This window comes from Amblyomma americanum, chromosome 4 (assembly GCF_052857255.1).
Source record: "Amblyomma americanum isolate KBUSLIRL-KWMA chromosome 4, ASM5285725v1, whole genome shotgun sequence".
In the NCBI taxonomy this organism is placed as follows: domain Eukaryota; kingdom Metazoa; phylum Arthropoda; class Arachnida; order Ixodida; family Ixodidae; genus Amblyomma; species Amblyomma americanum.
In genome coordinates, this window is record NC_135500.1 from 196,861,308 (window position 1) to 196,879,077 (window position 17,770).

Below are 17,770 nucleotides of genomic sequence, written 5' to 3' on the forward strand. Positions count from 1 at the left end.
GAATTAATTTTTTGCTACCTGGGGTTGCTTAACGTGCACTGCCATTGTACAGCACATGGTTGCTTGTGCATTTCGCCACTGTCAAAATGTGGCAGAACGTATTGAACTGGTAATGCAACAATATCCTCAAGAAGCTTATTTTGCCTACACCATCAGTTTCAGCCGAATTTGAATTCCCAGCTCCCAGATATGAAACTATTTAAACTGTGCTAACAATCCTCAGAGCTCAATCCACCTCGTTACTTGTTGAAAATGCTCAAACCTTGAGTAAAAGAGAGTATAACCCCTGAACTGCAGCACGAGAAGTTTGTTCACATGAGGCCAATGAGTCCTACCCTGCATATACTCCAAATGAACCAAGAACTTTACGACAAAAATCAGGTTGCATGACTTTGTGACATCAAAGTAAATCAAAAGCCAAACGTGACATCAGCCCGCATCCCTAGACTAGTACTATAAACATTGTGACTCACCAGATCCTTGTGCGGGTACTTTGAGACAATGACTGTGTTGCAAGTGGCCATCAGCAGAAAGAACTCTTGCACTCGCTGGCTTTCGGGGCTCAAAAACAGCTGCTGGCCACCCCCGTCCATGCGCAGCTGGTACTCCATGTTGGACAGCTCTCTTTGCAGCTGAGGGTTCAGCGTGAACACCGTGTCGTCCTACCGGAAGGGCGAATTTTAAAATGCTGTGATAAAATGCACTTGAAAAAATAGAACACTGAGAGGAAAAAAAACAACAACAAATAACTTGGTAGCTCAATTCTGATGCCCGAGATTTGGTTCCCACAATACTGAACACTACCAATCTTTCGAAACTGTTCAATTGAGTCCCACTGACATAGAAATGACAAAACAGGATTGAAGATCTACACACCTTAGATGGCTTGGCGCCAAAATTGTACCTCCGTATCTTGATGTCATTTTCTTCTGCTGCAAAGGTACAAAAAAAGAGAAGGCCACAGATTACAAAAGTCAACATTTGTTCTTTTCCTTATTTTTCTGACATACAGTGTTTTCACATGCTTGTGTGGCAGTTTTTGCCAATTTTTCTACAACATGTCACTTTCACCACACAGCACAATTTCCTCAAGTATATACAAAAGAAATATCATGAATACACCTGATTACAAATGTGAAACATAAAGCATGCAAGAGCAAAAGAGAGACAAGCTAGAAGAATACCAAAGCCTTCTTTCATCTTTCTTTGCTAGGATTAAGCCAATGTTTTCACAGCTTTCTTTTTTAGTAAGTAGTCCTGGTGATAACAATTACCAGATTTTAGGATATGTGCGGTCAGTTGTTGTAGTACACTGTGACATTTTAAGTGGGCCTAGCTTTGCGAAGCACCACAAGTGTCACTAAAAATGTCCAGTTTGTTAACCAAAAAAAGACTAAAGCTTGCTCAATTCCATTTAAAGCTACATGTTGTGATTAAGCATCATAAAATACTACTTCACCTTTCAGCTATGTACAGATCCTTTATTTATTTTTATTTTGCAAAACAGGCCAACAGCAAAAACATTAGCAAGTTTATCAGCTGTTAATTCTGGTCATGTCAAATTGGTTACATGCTATTAGCCAGCAGAGAATACATCTACCAGACCAAAGTGACCTAGCTGAATGAAGGACAAGGTTCTGCCAGGCTCCAATTATAATGGTAACTTGTTAATCAGTTTTATAATACCCTAAATAATATTACCAGCCATTCTGAGAACATAGGAAACAAAACAGATTCAGTACATGAATATTTATTTTGGTCAAATGTTTAGGGGAAACCCCCGGGGTAGAGCACATGGGTGGATGCCAATGTGAAATTACTCCCTTATTAAATATTTATTTTATACACTTCGTTATGCTTTTTGGGAATAAAAATTATTTATGCTTGAATATGTATAGAAAATTGGAAATATATTCCTGAGACTTCAAACTCCAGGGTCTAGAAATGACTGCTGAATAAAGATATCATTTCTATCCCTTTGAGATGCTAGCAGTAGTGGGCATTGCAGGTGAGGCGACTAACATAAATATCATGTTCATCATCTGAATAGACACGAATTTTGTTCGCTGATATCTCGGAACCACAGTAAAGAACACTACCAACCCTAACAAGGTGCCTCGGGAAGAGCACATAAAGCTGCCAAAAACAAATGAATAGATATCCTTCAATGTTAGTGTGCAGAGATGAAAAAAACAAAAAAAAAACAATGAATTTCCACTGCCACAATTTTTGTCACAAATGGCATTTAACAGCATGCTTGCAAGATGTTACCAACATCTGACCATGGTCTTCAAGAACCATTTCAGAGACTGCTTAGCAATGTCTGCATCAGCTGCTCTGCAGCCGGAAACCAGCCATTAGCAGTCAGTACCTTCAGAGACACTTGGGTGATGGTGGTTGTAGTCTCTGCCGCCAATGGTACAGCGTCGAAACACCATGTGGTTCTCAGTGAGAGTTCCTGTCTTGTCCGAAAATATGTACTGCACTTGGCCCAACTCTTCAGGAATGTTCAAAGCGCGGCACTCGAGGCGTCGGTTCGATCGCTCATCAAAGAGCTCTATGTCTTCATGGATATGAAACACCTGGCCAAGCTTGATGATCTCAATTGAGACATACAGCGACAGCGGTATCATTACCTGAAATCAGAAACAGGGCAGTAATTAAAGTAAGGGCACCAGCTGAAAGGCAAAGTGTAGGCACTCAAGCAGTTAATCTACGACTTCATTCAGTATAAACCAACTAAGATGCTGCTTGATCAAGCCTAATAACAAAAGCTAAATTTTCTATCATGCTAGCTGCATTACAACGACACTGCGCCGGTGATGGTTTCTTTTAGTTTTAGAAGTATTGTCTTATCAACAGCACCCTCTGGAACGACTAGCGCAAGCACTCATGCTGCTACAATTACAATCAATGATGAGAGGCATGATTAATAAATTAAACCCAGCAATCAAACATTTATTATGGGGTATAAAAAAGCTGTGGACTTTCTACCTAACAAACCACACATCTGGTTACAGAAAAAGCTGCAGACCACTATCTACAAACCAAAAACCTAAGTACCAACACAGACCGAAAAAGCATAATGCAGGCACACGATAACACAGATGACAAGACCAAGCAAGAGATGTATGACAGCTGAGCAGATGTCCAGGGCTCTACCAAGAAAAAAAGCAAAGAAAACATTACCTCTAGCAGGGTAGGACCAAACCAAAGCGACAGCTGTGACTCATTAATAATTTAATTAATGATGATAAAAATAAAAATGGTAATAAATGGACTTTCATTAAGTGCACCAAGCAGTAAAATTTAATGAACTTAGCAACAAGATCTGGACAGTGGTGCATAAATAATTCAAGGAAAATACTATATGTGACAAGCTGTGAGAACCAAAAGAAAAAGGAACAACTAAACCAAACAAAATTCATAAAAACAGATAACCACCAGCAAGCACTGCAAAGAAACTAAATGTGACTATACAGCGTCTCAATAACAGGAAAGAATTTAACAAGAATTCGCTACTGTTATCGCTAATGTTTCTTCTTTAATTTTCATGCATAAACAGTGTAGGTCAAGCAGTGCACAAAAAAAAAAGTGCGTAATGGACAAAGGTGGCAACACTCTGTGAAACTGCATTCAAGATTGTGCAATACCATCAAAGAGCAGCTTCACAAAAGAGCCACTGTAGTGAGTCGCGCTTAAACACCGCTCAATCTTCACTAACCTAACGAGTTTTCTTAATAGCATCTTTAAACAAACTGTATCAGTAGAGACAGAAGAAAATGGGGGAAATTGTACCAGCATGTCAGCAAGGACAAGTAAAAAAATAGTAAACAAAAAAATCTTACCCAAGTTCAGACAATAAAAAAAACAGCGTCCAAATATACATAAAAACTTTCTGCACTTTCACTGCACAAGAGAAGACAATTTACATCTCTAATCAGGGTCAAAACAAAAGCAGGAGGCTTTGACCACGACATACAGTGTAGCACATACAGCACACACTCACCTGAAGAATAATTATGTAGGTCCAAAATGCAATGAAACCTTCAACAGCTGGTATATATCTGTTCTCTTGCTCATAAGGAATAAATATGACTTCTCGGCGATTCTCATACGACCTCAGCCACATCGCACAACCTGTCAAAAGAAAGCAAGTTTAGAATGGAGAGTAAAAGCTACGCAAAGGAGTACCCCATCAACTGCAAAACTAATGCTCCAAAATCAAGAAAAAAATGTACACATTTCAATGCAACGAGACAATAAGAAGCTAAATTCATTAGTAATAATAATGGCCTAACATAACGCTGCACTGCTTCAGGCATTGCACTTTTCAGTGTCATGACAGTATATGAATAACTGCTGAAAGAAAAAAGAAAGGAGGCAGGCCAATTAGCTCAGGGTCGCAAGGTGGCCATCTTGAAGAAGGGCCGTATGTAGTTTAACCACCAGGGTGACTTCGCTCTGCCAAGGTCAACAAAAAACATGGCCCGAGGCAGTTGGGGTTGCCCTCTCTACACCATCTTGTCACCCTCTCCCCTGCTGCAGCTTTGTGTCACCACCCGAATTAGCGGGGGTAATTCAGAAAGGAGCTAATCCCCTGCACATCAGTGATTAGTTCGCACATGTATCCAGGCATTCTAGCTCACTGTTCTAGATTGCTTACACTTTGGAATCTCTCGTTTGTGACCAGTTTACGTAGAACATGAAGACTAAGCACTGATAAATAAAAACTCTTGCCACAAGGTTTTTTTCAGATGTCACTAAATGGAGTATGCAGGGCACATCCTGACATGCACTAACAGGTACTCAAAGGAGGCACTCAAATGTTCTCACAGCAAATATATTCCAACCAACATATTACTACATTGCATATTACATGTAGCTTGCATCAAAGCAGTATAGAAGAAACAAAAAGTTCTGAAGACATTGTCGACAATGCGGTACAATAGGCACCACTTGTAGACCTACACTCTTCCCTGAGACCTCGCTCAATGACTCAATTTACTGCTTAGCTCAGCAGCAGCGATACTAAATTTTATCTTTCTTTCGAAATGACAATTACCCTCCTGTATTAGTACTGAATAAATTAAAAAGACATGCTTGCAAAATATGTGACAAAGCTCACTTACCAATTGCACCAACAGAGCACAAGACGAGAAGAATCACAATGCACCAGACAATGTCTCTGTTCATGAAGCGCTCCAGCTTGCTGCGTTTATACCGTGGGCCATTGTTGTTGAGCATAGCTTTAGTCTCGAATCCTACAAAAAATATGTTTAAAAAGAAAATAGAAAACAGTATCAACTAAGGCCTAAACATAAACAGCACAGAGACTTCTTCATAGTAATTTGTGAACAGAAATTTGAGAGGGCTGCAGCAGACATACCAGCATATACAACGATGCCTTCCACAAAGTCAGCATTCTTGAGTACGCAGTCTCGAAGAAGTAGGTTGTCCGAAGTAATAGGCACCTTTTCACCATTAGGATGACAGCTGAAGGAAAAGGCAGAAAATTCATATGAATCTTCTTTAAAACTAAGACCCTGCCTGATTTATTAAGGCTCTTAAAAACAAACTTTGCGCAATTAATTTTTTTATAGTACTAAATAAAACCTTAACGAAAATGCATGTACACTGCTTTGTAAATAAAGGGGCATCAACTTTTAGTCTGTAAAATGTAGCACATAAATAGAAACTTTGCACTGACACTTGAGTTAAAACTTAGTTCCCTTCAGCACAAACAAGTGTACTGATATTAAAATGAGTTTTTTTAGCCAGTGTTTCATTTTCTTGCACTCATTAATCATAATGTGCAAATGGGCTCAGGCCTGCATACATGTTTGCATATAATGAATATACATACATATACACACATTGCAACTTACATGAATCCATGAAACCTGTAGATTTTACAATTTGGTGGGTCACACTCCACTGTGCTTGTGAATGACAGTGGATGAAAGGTGTCACTCTGCATCAAACAAGAGAAAAAACATACACAAGCAAATCAAGAAAGAGAGAGGAATAAAGACTGCTGTTTTGCCATAGTATCAAGACAAGTACATGAAGCATTAGAGCATAACAAGAGTTGCAATTGTATGCACTGCCCCGTGTAAACTAGTGAGGCCTCCACACACAGTACAAGAGCTAAAGCTACAGAAGCAACTAAACTGGTTGGTGTTAGTGCTGCGAATTCAGGCGGATGTGCACTTCATGCTGGCATCTTTTACTGTTGCAACTCCACTAGCTGATGAGGCAATCGGAATAGGCTTCCTCCACTGAGCAGGAATATACTTCGTTTCAAGAGCAACCAACCTAAAGCTTTTATCACAATTAACCTGAAGGCAACATGGCATAAACCGCATTTACGGACAAAGACGAGACAAAAAAAAAGAATACCACAACTGCGTGTCCTTTCCTTAGCCTTATCTTTGCCCCTATAAATTTAAGTACACCTTCACCTGAAGGCTTTCTAAAAGAAACGAAGAGTTGAATACGAGTCAAATATTTTGGGTGGTAGCTCATCACGCTGCACTCATTGCTGGTTCCGCTACTAAACTACTCAGTCTGCATGAACAAGATGGCTCTTACTATACAAATAAATATTCACTGCACGCAAACATACAAAGCCTTTGATGCCAGCCACAGATTTGGCTGTCAAGGCACTGAAGCTCAAGAAAAAAAAAAAACTGAAACTGCAGTTGCATGAAACATCACCTTTGCACGCAAAAAAAAATGGTTTTTTTAATGAACATGGACATTGATCCAAGCTCATGCAGATATTGCTCTTTATACATACCATGCAGACAATGAATGACATGCACGAGACTAAGACACTCATAGACATAAAGTTTTAAGAACGCTTGGCAAAAAAAGAGGCCATGAAACTGTGGCACCATTTATTTCCTGTGGGAACATGAGATTCTAGTGTGAGACGCAAGAGGTCACACTGGAACACACACTTACATGTTGGGCATACCCACGCACCACCTGCCTCTGCTTCAGGTTTGTCTCGCCGTCCAGATTGGCTGTTTCAATGTAACACAGACCCTGTTCGTCACTTGATCGCAAAACCAAGATGTCGGCTGGGATGACCTCATTGCATGATAAGTGAACGATGTCCCCAACTCGAACATGCTTCCAGAGAGTCTTCACATAGCGGCCAGATTGCCTGCACATAAGAAAAATAAGCAAGGACTTATTAATTATAATAACTAGGAAGGAGGGTGCTCAAAATATGCCCTCGTTAAAAGCTTGGCTGTTAATTATAGGAGCAAGTATGAAAAAAAAAGTACAAGTTTCACTAAACAAAAACTTGTGCAAGCACTTGTCGACACATTCAACAGAACTAGTCAAATGTAACTGCTGTGCTGCATTGCAGAAGCAGAAACAATTGTAGCTGCAATGTGCTGTATATGCAACAAGAAATGGTGAAGAAAAAAAAACAAATCTGGACCACAGCATAGCGCACATGAGGGCACCTAAATACCATGACAAAAAATTTAATGAACATCATAATCGGCCCCACATAATAGTCCCATCAATACCTTGTATAAGCATAGGAACTTTCCACAACTTTCCTTAACTTTTCCTATCTTTCTTCCTGAACTCAAATAATATAAACTGTATGTCTCATGTCCACAGGCAACAAATAAACAATGAAGCACACTCTGACAAGGGCCTCAGAGTATATACTTTAAATGATCTGCAATAACTTTATGGCAAGCTATTTGTCTTCATTCATGCCTAACAGTAAGTGAAAAAGCAGTAGTATGACAGTGCATTGTTAAAGGGCACCAAGTATAAACTCACAAGCAAATAGTTTTCTTTGTCACAATGAAAAAAAAGTCTAACAGTTCAGAGAGAGCATTCATATACAGTGGAGTAATATGTGAATCATTCAAATATGTCACTAGAAGCATAGTATAGGGCACTGTAACATATATAAACCGTTCCTACTCAGCACAGTGGCTTACATCGTCCATTTTTAAAAGGCTGTTTTCAAATGACTAACAACACAGGTTAGGCTGTGCACAATAAGAGATACAGAAAAGAGCATATACTGGCTGTACCATGAAACAAGCCAAGGATTAGATGTAGGTGTAGGCATGTAGCTGGGGAAGTATTTTTGGTGGTTGCAGTCCTTTGACACTGCATTCTACTAATCTAAATAGTAAACAAAAATTATGTAACTGTTAAAGCACCGGAGATATGTTGACAGCTTAAATTAAGAAGTCGACCAACAAGAGAAAAAAAAAGCGCACAAATGTAGCGAACGCTTATTATTCTGAGCGTTTTCTGCGCTCTGAGAAAAACGCGCGAAATCCTAAACTTCCACGGCGACAGCGTGTCTTGAACCAACGTTGTTTACCCGCCGCGGTGGCTCAGTGGTTAGGGCGCTCGACTACTGATCCGGAGTTCCCGGGTTCGAACCCGACCGCGGCGGCTGCGTTTTTATGAAGGAAAAACGCTAAGGCGCCCGTGTGCTGTGAGATGTCAGTGCACGTTAAAGATCCCCAGGTGGCCGAAATTATTCCGGAGCCCTCCACTACGGCACCTCTCTCTTCCTTTCTTCTTTCACTCCCTCCTTTACCCTTCCAAATTACGGCGCGGTTCAGGTGTCCAACGATATATGAGACAGATACTGCGCCATTTCCTTTCCCCCCAAAACCAATTATTATTATTATTATTATTATTATTATTATTATTACCAACGTTGTTTTGAACATCAAACGCACGAGATTCCACATAACGTTTAGCTGATAAGGTCGGTCGACGTCCGCTAGAAGCGTCAATGGAATGAATGAAAGGCGCACTGTGAGGAATTCGCGTAACAAAAAATTTATGTGGACGGTACGCTATCCATGAGGTATATGGATGAACACTAAACGCCCGTGACGCTGGCTGCCAAGGGGGCCCATTGCAAGGTGCATCACACGCGGCTGAGGCGGCCCGCTGATCAGACACACGACAGACATCCGTCATGGCGTCGAGACGGTCTGACTGCTGAACCTGCGACGCATCGGGGCCGACTGCGCGATGACAAGCGAAGGTCACGGACACAGGCGGCACTCGGCGACGCTGGAGACGACTCGTCTCGCAGCTGGTTGCGCCGTCAAGACGAAAGGAGCTACACCGTGACAAAAGCGGCACGAACCCGGAGACGGCCATTGTTACAACTGAGAATGATTAGGATACTCGTGACAGGCAAAACACGCCCAGCAGAGTCGAGTGGGAACAACAGAAACCACCCCTGCTCACAGAAAACTCCCCAACCTTACGCCGCATGCGCGTCTCTTTCACACACATTGTATTGCTAACAGTTACTCGGAACTAAAAGTGGGAACAATTAACACTACATTAACCTACACCTCGCTGCTGAAGAAAAAAAATAGTTTTTGGGGAAAGGAAATGATGATGATGATAATAATAATAATAATAATAATAATAATAATAATTGGTTTTTAGTGGAAAGGAAAATGGCGCAGTATCTGTCTCATATATCGTTGGACACCTGAACCGCGCCGTAAGGGAAGGGATAAAGGAGGGAGTGAAAGAAGAAAGAGGTGCCGTAGTGGAGGGCTCCGGAATAATTTCGACCACCTGGGGATCTTTAACGTGCACTGACATCGCACAGCACACGAGCGCCTTAGCGTTTTTCCTCCATAAAAAGGAAATGTCGCAGTATGTGTTTCGCATCTCGGCAGACACCTGAACAGTGCCGTAAGAAAGGGGATAAAGGAGGGACTGAGAGAAGACAGGAAGAGGTGCCGTAGTGGAGGGCTGCGGAATAATTTCGACCGCCTGGGGATCTTGAACGTGCACTGACATCGCACAGTACACGGGCGCCTTATTGCGGTTCGCCTCGACCGAAACGCGACCGCCGCGATCACTAGCCGACCACCATAACCACTGAACAAGCCACCGCGGCAAGTAACAGCTGGCTGTTGCAGCACTGTATAATATTAGGAGTAGAATAAATTTGACTCGCACGAGCCGTTAGGCAGGGAAATTACCAGAACAGGAAAGCAATTCGCCTAACCGCGTGACGACCGCACGCGTGAAATTAGCGTTCGCCAAAGAGCCAGCACAAGCGGACGCCACCGAAACAAAGACGAAACAAATGACTGCCGACGGGAATAAAATAAGACCTTGGTGGAGTGACACCAGAGTTCCACGAAGGCCGCGAAGATCAATGCGCAATCCAGGAGCAAACTCATTGTCAACCTCCAGGGGAATACGCGGTATCGCGGACTGCTGGCGGAACCATGGGTTCCAAGGATCCTTTGTCAAGGATCCTATTTCAAATAGGATCTTTTGTCAAGGATCCTATTTGTCAACTGCAAGTTACTCGCTGGCAACCAATGCTACTCGGTGTGACACGCACCTCCCTCCCTTGGCATGCAGCCATGTTTTCCGATGTGGCGTCGTGCATGCATAAAAGCGGATCAGCAAATGTCCCCGCCGCGGTGGCTCAGTGGTTAGGGCGCTCGACTACTGATCCGGAGTTCCCGGGTTCGAACCCGACCGCGGCGGCTGCGTTTTTATGGAGGAAAAACGCTAAGGCGCCCGTGTGCTGTGCGATGTCAGTGCACATTAAGGGGCGCTCACATTAGCGGGAAAACGCGCAACGCTGGGCGTTTCCCGCGTGCCGTTTCCCGCCCAAGCCGGTTTTTCTCCCGCGGACAGCCTGCTCTCCCGTCCCGCGGAGCGATGGGTTCGGTACCTATTTTTCCCGTGCCGGTGATTAAGGACAGCCAATGGGCGCCGACCGTGAACCGTGACGTTGGTCCCAGTTCAGTGACCCCGTCGGCGGAGGCTGCGCGCGTCCGGCCGGCCGGCCCCGGCCGGCCGGGGCACTCGGCGGCTGCTTTGCCAGGGCGACGGGAGGGGAGCTAGCAGGGTGCGCTTTCCAGTCTTCTCTAGTGTCACGTGACTATCCCCTTCTCTTTCTGCTCGTTCGGGTCCTCCCTCAGCGCCTCCTCTCTCCACATTCCAAGACAACCGCAGCGAGAAAACGCGCGTAGTGTGAGCGTCATTCCGAGGAGCTGCGAGGCAGCGTCGACGTTGACGCTGTGCCGGCGCGGGAAGCTTCCCGCCAGTGTGAGCGCGCCTTTAAAGATCCCCAGGTGGTCGAAATTATTCTGGAGCCCTCCACTACGGCACTTCCTTCTTCCTTTCTTCTTTCACTCCCTCCTTTATCCCTTGCCCTACGGCGCGGTTCAGGTGTCCAACGATATATGAGACAGATACTGCGCCATTTCCTTTCCACCAAAACCAATTAAAAAAAAATGTCAACCTCAGTGGGCATGCGTTGTCAATAAACACGTGCTCCACTTCTGTGGATGGCTCGCGCACTTCTGACAGCATACGGCGTGTGTGAGACCTCCATGCCAGCGGCAGCCGTGTTTCGATGGAGGCGAAGCGCGAAAGGCGCCCGAGATGTCGATGCACGTTAAAAATCCCCAGGTGGTCGAAATCCCCTCTTTCATTCCCACCTTCGTCCCTTCCCTCATGGCGCGGTTGAGGTGCCGACCCACCGAGAAGTGGGACAGTTGCTGCGCACACACGCACGCATCGCGGGACCACTGTTCTGCGGTGGATGGCTGCAAGTCACGCAGAATCGGCTCCTAAGCGCGGCCGACAAGGAAGGGTTGGAGCAGCGCGGCGATGGTGGCGTAGAGTATTATTTCCAGCGCCCTGCGCGCGGGGGCGTACGGGCGCGCGACGCTATTTTCGGACCCGCGGTCCGCGCCCCGCGGGCGGCCGGCCGGCCACTCGCTCTTCTCGGGCGGACACATGCACGCAGAACCCACCGCGGCGTGCTTTAGTGGTCCGCCGCGAGGGGCCGCGTGCGGGCCCCACAATAGTGGCGACACTGCGTGTCGTGATCCGACAGAAAAGGCACATTGCGCCTGAGGCAGCGACATCACGAAGACGTAAGAGGATCGGATTCTGCTCATCGGGTTGTGATCGTACATTGTGCTTCGACATAGACCTGGCATATCCCGCGGCTTGGGTACGCGTTCCGAGGAGCAGGGCAATAAGGCATCGAGACGGGATGGCTATAGCCACGAAGCCCTGTCGAGCTCGCTTACTGTCTTCCTATAGATATTTCTTTCTGTGTATTTATAGTCTGTGATATACAGACAGAAGTGTACCAAAAGTATAAGGCCATAAATCTACAGATCGTCTACAGACTAGTCTACAGGATGTCTATAGAAAGTCTACACGCTTTATAGACAAAGTCTATGACAGTCTATAGACATTTTTGTAACGGCAAGGTACAAGTCGTTTGCAGCAGGAGCCAATCGGACAAAATCTGCCGGGCAGCAGATGCGACTTCTTACACGAGCCTCGAGAATCCGAAAGGCTACCATACCACTCAACTCTCGTGGTAGCGGAAGTAAAATGCACCGGGATGTACGGTACAGACTTTGTCCAAATATACAGCCCACCAACCTTTAGTCTGGCCCATACAGTGTAGGCCTCATTCAGCGCCGTCAGCCTTCCAAATTTCTCTAAGGCAAGAGAAACCCTTGCTATCTTAGGACTTCCAAGTGCGTTACAGAACCTGCACTGCACAGCTATAGCTTAGAACCGAACTGCTACAGGATTGTATATTTTTTTACAGGCTGTACCTCTCTGTGCATGAGCGCAGAGGTGCCTCACGCATAGGTGTCTTGCACAGATCGTGCCTAGCGGAAATGTGCTAGGCACGTGAGTGCGGAAATGAAAGCAGAGATGAACCTAAAACGGAAAAGTGCCTCGCATAGCAGAGAGAGGATTTGCGCAGAGGTGCCTAGCGGAGAGATGAGGTGACCTCCTGCAATAAGCGTGGTCCATCGTAGACTGTCTGCGCTGAACATGTACACGGGCTCGACAGCCGTCACTATAAAGCTGAGTTCTCTTCATGATGGCCCCGACTGAGCTAAACGGCGCCCGCTAAGGTTGCGATCAACCTACGGCGCCGGAGTTACAAATAGCACAACTTACGAACACAGACACTGTGAACACCTTACATGACGTATACAGGCATAATTCAGTGCCTCGAGGTATTACACTAGCACATCGATTCGGAAGACAAGCCACTCCATTACACGCGCAAGGACCCCCGTAGTAAACAGCCCCCTGCGTACACCATGGCGTGTCTCGATACCGACACGCCACCATCCCTGCACAACCCTCGCCGCAGACGGCGCGGGAAGCAATAATGCAGACGAGTGCACATAGGACGCAAACGCTCGTGCCACGCGCCTGCCTGTGACGGCGGCGACCGCTATTACACAGAGCACCGGCGGCCTGACCCAAGGTCCTTGCCGTGTCGGTATCGATCGCCGCTGGTGGGCGTTAACCCGCGCCCGTGGGCGGCAACGCCACAGCGGGGGCAGCTGGACAATTTGTACGAATGAGGCGCCGCTGCGAGCTCCGTGTGTGCGTTTGTATATATCTCACACACAGACACACACCTGGTCAGCGTCTGCTGTATACCCGCCTGTTTACCACGTGTGGAAGAATGAGCGCTGCACAGCCCTCACAGTGTCGGAGGGTATCGGGTAACAAGAGAGGCGCGTGCTGATGGAAGACAGAGGACGGGACAATGAACTTCCTATATGAGCTGAAAACTTTGCAACGGGTGTCGTCCGTACGACGCCCTCCACACATGAATGGCATCTCGGCATACGAGAAGAACCAGCCTCACACAACCCGCTGTTAAGAGCAGAAAGTGGTGTTGCTATACGGGAACCAACACAAGCCTGAACTAACAGCTATGCGCGGAAGCGCTATGGGTCGTCACGTCCATATGGCGTACGAAATTCGTTCCCGCGCATTCACGCCCTCTCAAAGCAAGGGCGAGACAATGGCCCGCACTCTTCAATGCGGCGAAATGGACATTCCTGCCAGCCTGGTGCTTTGTTCCGAATACGCGTTCAGTTAAAGCCGCTGTATAATTAAGCATGAAGCCGTTCTACCCGCATCAACAGGCAGACGCAGTATATGTTTTGGCGCACAACTCTGCGTCAGTGCCACTGCGCAGCGCAGCAGTGCCCATGCCGCGCATTCCGCAAGGTGGCGTTGAACTGCGGAGCGAGGGAGAGGACTCTTCTTTTTACTTGCGCAGGCGCCGCGCGGCGAGACAAGACGTGATCTCCCGGCCCCGTGCACCGCTACCGCATGCACGCAGCGTAACGAGAGACCCTGCGCCTATTTATAGGCGGCCGACGCGCAAACAAGATTACCATCTAGACTTGTGTGCAGCGCTGCGGTAAACAGGTTGTCAGATACCGTGATGCACGGCTGCACGCAGAAGCAAAACCGAAGTTAAGCGGCTTTATTATTACTACTATTACTAGTGCGTAAGCACTCGTCCGATGGGTACCAACCCCGAGCAAAATCGTCCGTTGTCTGTTGCATTGCACGTTCGCGAGTGCGCCGTTCCGCGGCACTGCCCGCTCATTGTCGCCTTCTATACGTAGTGGAAATACGCGCTTTCGCAGTGATTATAATGTAGTAAACATTCTCTGTAGTTTTTATTATTATTATTATTAGAGATTTTATTGGTTTTAAAGTATCGAGAGCACAGTCCGTTCCTGGTCTCACGCCTCTTCCCATGGCTGGGCTCATATATTCACCGCTACAAAAGAAAAAAAAACGAAGTGGATGAATGAATGAAAAGATCAAGCTACAGGTTGGTAAACCCGCGCCACTGAAGCATCGTTCCGATCATTTAATATAGCGCTAGAGAAGGACTATACTCGCTGTGCAGAGCAGCCATGCTTTCTATTTCCGAACGATGACACGGCAACATCAGCCACCAGGGTGGCAGGTATAAAGCACTCCGATCTCGCACCTGACTTCCCTCGCGGAAAGGTTAGATTCCGGCGACCCTTCGTTATATGAGGGCTTTATCCGACCCGCGGTATCCGACGGAGCGGTTCGACACCAATTTGTTGGGGTCTGCCGCGGCGAATGCGGCACTTTCACCAGCGGCTGAGCACAGCTATAGCACCTGGCTTTCCATGGAGACGAGGGAGAAACGTTTCTCCGCGTGATCAGGAAGCGGTGACGGGCGCGATACACGGCGCAGCCATCGTGCGTACTCGCGTTTCGCCCGCTGCGTCGAGAAAAACAGAAGCAAAATGCACTCGCATCGCGACGCCTTGGGCGCAAGAGCATGCAAGGAGGACTAAAGTCCGCCGCCGTTTCGAGCGTGTAGCATACGACGAAATTAGTTACAATCGAACCTCGTTACAACGAAATAGTTTATAACGAAATACTGGATTATAACGAAGGAATGATGATTCCACCTTGGAAGCTCAGTCAACACGGGCCTATAACGAAGCTATGGCTATAACGAAGTATACCGCTACACGAGCCGACTCCCGCACTCGCATGAAACCCACATCCGCGCTGGCGTAGCGACTTCATCCTGTTTTCACATCTGCAGCCTGTCCTCACTCGCCTTGTTAAAAAAAAAAGAAGAGACAACGCGGAGCCTGCTAACTAAACTTCCTCCCGTACGTGTAGACCACACAATGCGGTTTGTTTACATCACCCGATGAGCCGACGAAGCAAACGGCGAAGCCTTTCAAACAATTACGTCCCAGTATATATAGGACTCGCCACGCCCGACTGAATTCGCGACGTGGATGACAACAACACGCCGAAGCGCGCAGTATCCCGAAAAGAAACGACGATATCCGCGAAATCCCGCCGCCGCGCGAGGTATGCGCGCGTTAAGACTCGACCGCGGGCCACAACAATCCGTCCGTTCGCTGGGCGAGCGGCGAAGAGGCTCGCAAGGCCCGCGGTGACCTGCGACCGGCACGGCCGCATTTCGTGCGCCCGCCAGCGCGCATCGGGAATCTAAATCTGCACGAGGGGCGTCGGAATGGGTCGCCTTGTGACCGCCTCTCCACTGGCGCGTCGAAAGGGGCTTCTTCCGGATGCGATCGCTGTTGGGCCGACAGCACGACGGCGCTCAAGTGAAACCCGCCCCCGATCGCACTGCTTCGGACACGAGAATCTTCGCTCTCCCGATAGCTTAAGCTTATTCCGTTCCTCCACGTGGGGTCGCTGCTTCTGGACAATGTCCTCCGTTTCTTCCCGTAGTGAGCTGTTCGCAGGGGCGGGCAGATTCTTCTCCCGAAGATCACCTCTGCCGGTTCTCTACATCTCCCCTTTGGTCGCGCCCTTTCCCTCTTTCCTTCCCAAAAACCTGTATTTCCACATACTCTTCACCCCTCCTCATCATATGACCATACGCCTTGACCCCTGTAGCTTCGCTCCAGTGTTTGCAGCCCTAACCGTATGTGGCCATTCAGCACTCAGTTTCCCGATCCCCCCACACATTCACAAACTAACGGCGAAGAGTGCTTCGGAATAGCGCATATTTCAGTCAGTGATCACATCTGTACTGTCCGACTATCAGAAAGATGTCAGACAGTTTAAGACAAAACCTAAAGCACGCGCACGTCCACAAGAGTTCTTCACCACACGTCACTAAGGCTAGGAAGCAGCAGCCCGTGCTCGGAATCGAACCAAAGACCTCATTGGTTATCGGCGACTACACTGGGCAACCGATCTTCCCTCTCAGCTATACAGCTCCGTTCACTCGACAGTGAGAAGCGCGAGAGCAGGAGAGCACAGCCATCCAGCAGACAGGAACAATTCTGACGTTTCCATGTTTGCGCAGATGGCCTTATTCTGTTGCTATCAGCAGGTAAAACTGGAGAAGAGGAAGGATATAGCAGGTTCCAAAGAGTGTACATGCCTACGCCATCACTCAACGCACTTGTCAACCAAGCGGCACACCTCGGATGGGGTGGCTAGACTGGGGCCCACTCTAGCCACCTTACCTCGGAGTAACGGAGGGTCCGTTCGATTTGCCTGCACTGCATGACTGGTTCTCGCGGCGGTATACACTTCGCCACTCGTACCACCGGTGCAAGATGGCGCCCTTTGCACGACGCGATTCGTTTCAGAAAGGTGCAGACGTCGTGCAGCTCTATAGTTCAGGAAAACTGCACACCTGCACTGGTCGGTGTCGAAATCGCGCAGCTGCAGCCGCCATGGAAGCAGACCGTGGCTTGCGCGTTGCGATAACTGCGAAAAGACTGAAATTATTCCGCTCGTCGACGAGGACAGTGCCCTACTCGGGCCCGTTCATAAGAGCAAAAAGATAACCTGCCGCACCGTGTGCAGCCTCGGGCCAAACGAGCGCTCGTTAACCTCGCGCCCATTCTTATACTTAGCCAGTGCACTGCCCTATCTTTCTCCTCAAAACTCTGGCCAACCAGACACATCCGTTACGCGAGCAGCGTTGTCGCTGCTATCTTAACCTTAGTGACATGTATACAACCGCAGGCAGGTATACTGCGCAAGCGTTACTAACAACCACGATGAAAAAGAAAAAAAAACTCAAGCCTTGGCGTTTTGCCTCCATAAAAACGCAGCCACCGCGGTCGAGTTCCCGTCAGTGCACGTTAAAGACCCCACGTGGTCGAAATTATTCCGGAGCCCTCCACTACGGCACCTTTCTTCTTTCACTCCCTCCTTTATCCCTTCCCTTACGGCGTGGTTCGGGTGTCCGACGATATATGAGACAGATACTGCGCCGTTTTCTTTCCCCCAAAACCAATAAAAGAAAGACCCTTCCATAATCTCGTTTCTTCATTTTCTTTTCGATGTTCATACAGAATCACCGTTGGATACAAGAAACGGGCTCCCCTCAACAACCGCGGGATCACACTGCTGAACCCCATCA

The 17,770-nt window shown here is 47.2% G+C and overlaps 1 protein-coding gene across 2 annotated transcripts in view; it reads right to left on the reverse strand.

Annotated features, from left to right (window-relative positions):
* LOC144128987 (phospholipid-transporting ATPase VA-like) overlaps nucleotides 1-17,770 on the reverse strand; it is a 111,523-nt gene that overhangs the window by 19,492 nt on the left and 74,261 nt on the right. For both annotated transcript variants that reach the window (XM_077662839.1, XM_077662840.1), the window contains exons 3-10: nucleotides 6,970-7,174; nucleotides 5,889-5,974; nucleotides 5,390-5,496; nucleotides 5,133-5,264; nucleotides 4,010-4,140; nucleotides 2,372-2,636; nucleotides 877-932; nucleotides 474-662 (exon numbers count right to left, since the gene is read on the reverse strand). In XM_077662839.1, the coding sequence (XP_077518965.1) occupies nucleotides 474-662; nucleotides 877-932; nucleotides 2,372-2,636; nucleotides 4,010-4,140; nucleotides 5,133-5,264; nucleotides 5,390-5,496; nucleotides 5,889-5,974; nucleotides 6,970-7,174 (1,171 nt within the window). The remainder of the gene's footprint in view (nucleotides 1-473; nucleotides 663-876; nucleotides 933-2,371; nucleotides 2,637-4,009; nucleotides 4,141-5,132; nucleotides 5,265-5,389; nucleotides 5,497-5,888; nucleotides 5,975-6,969; nucleotides 7,175-17,770) is intronic.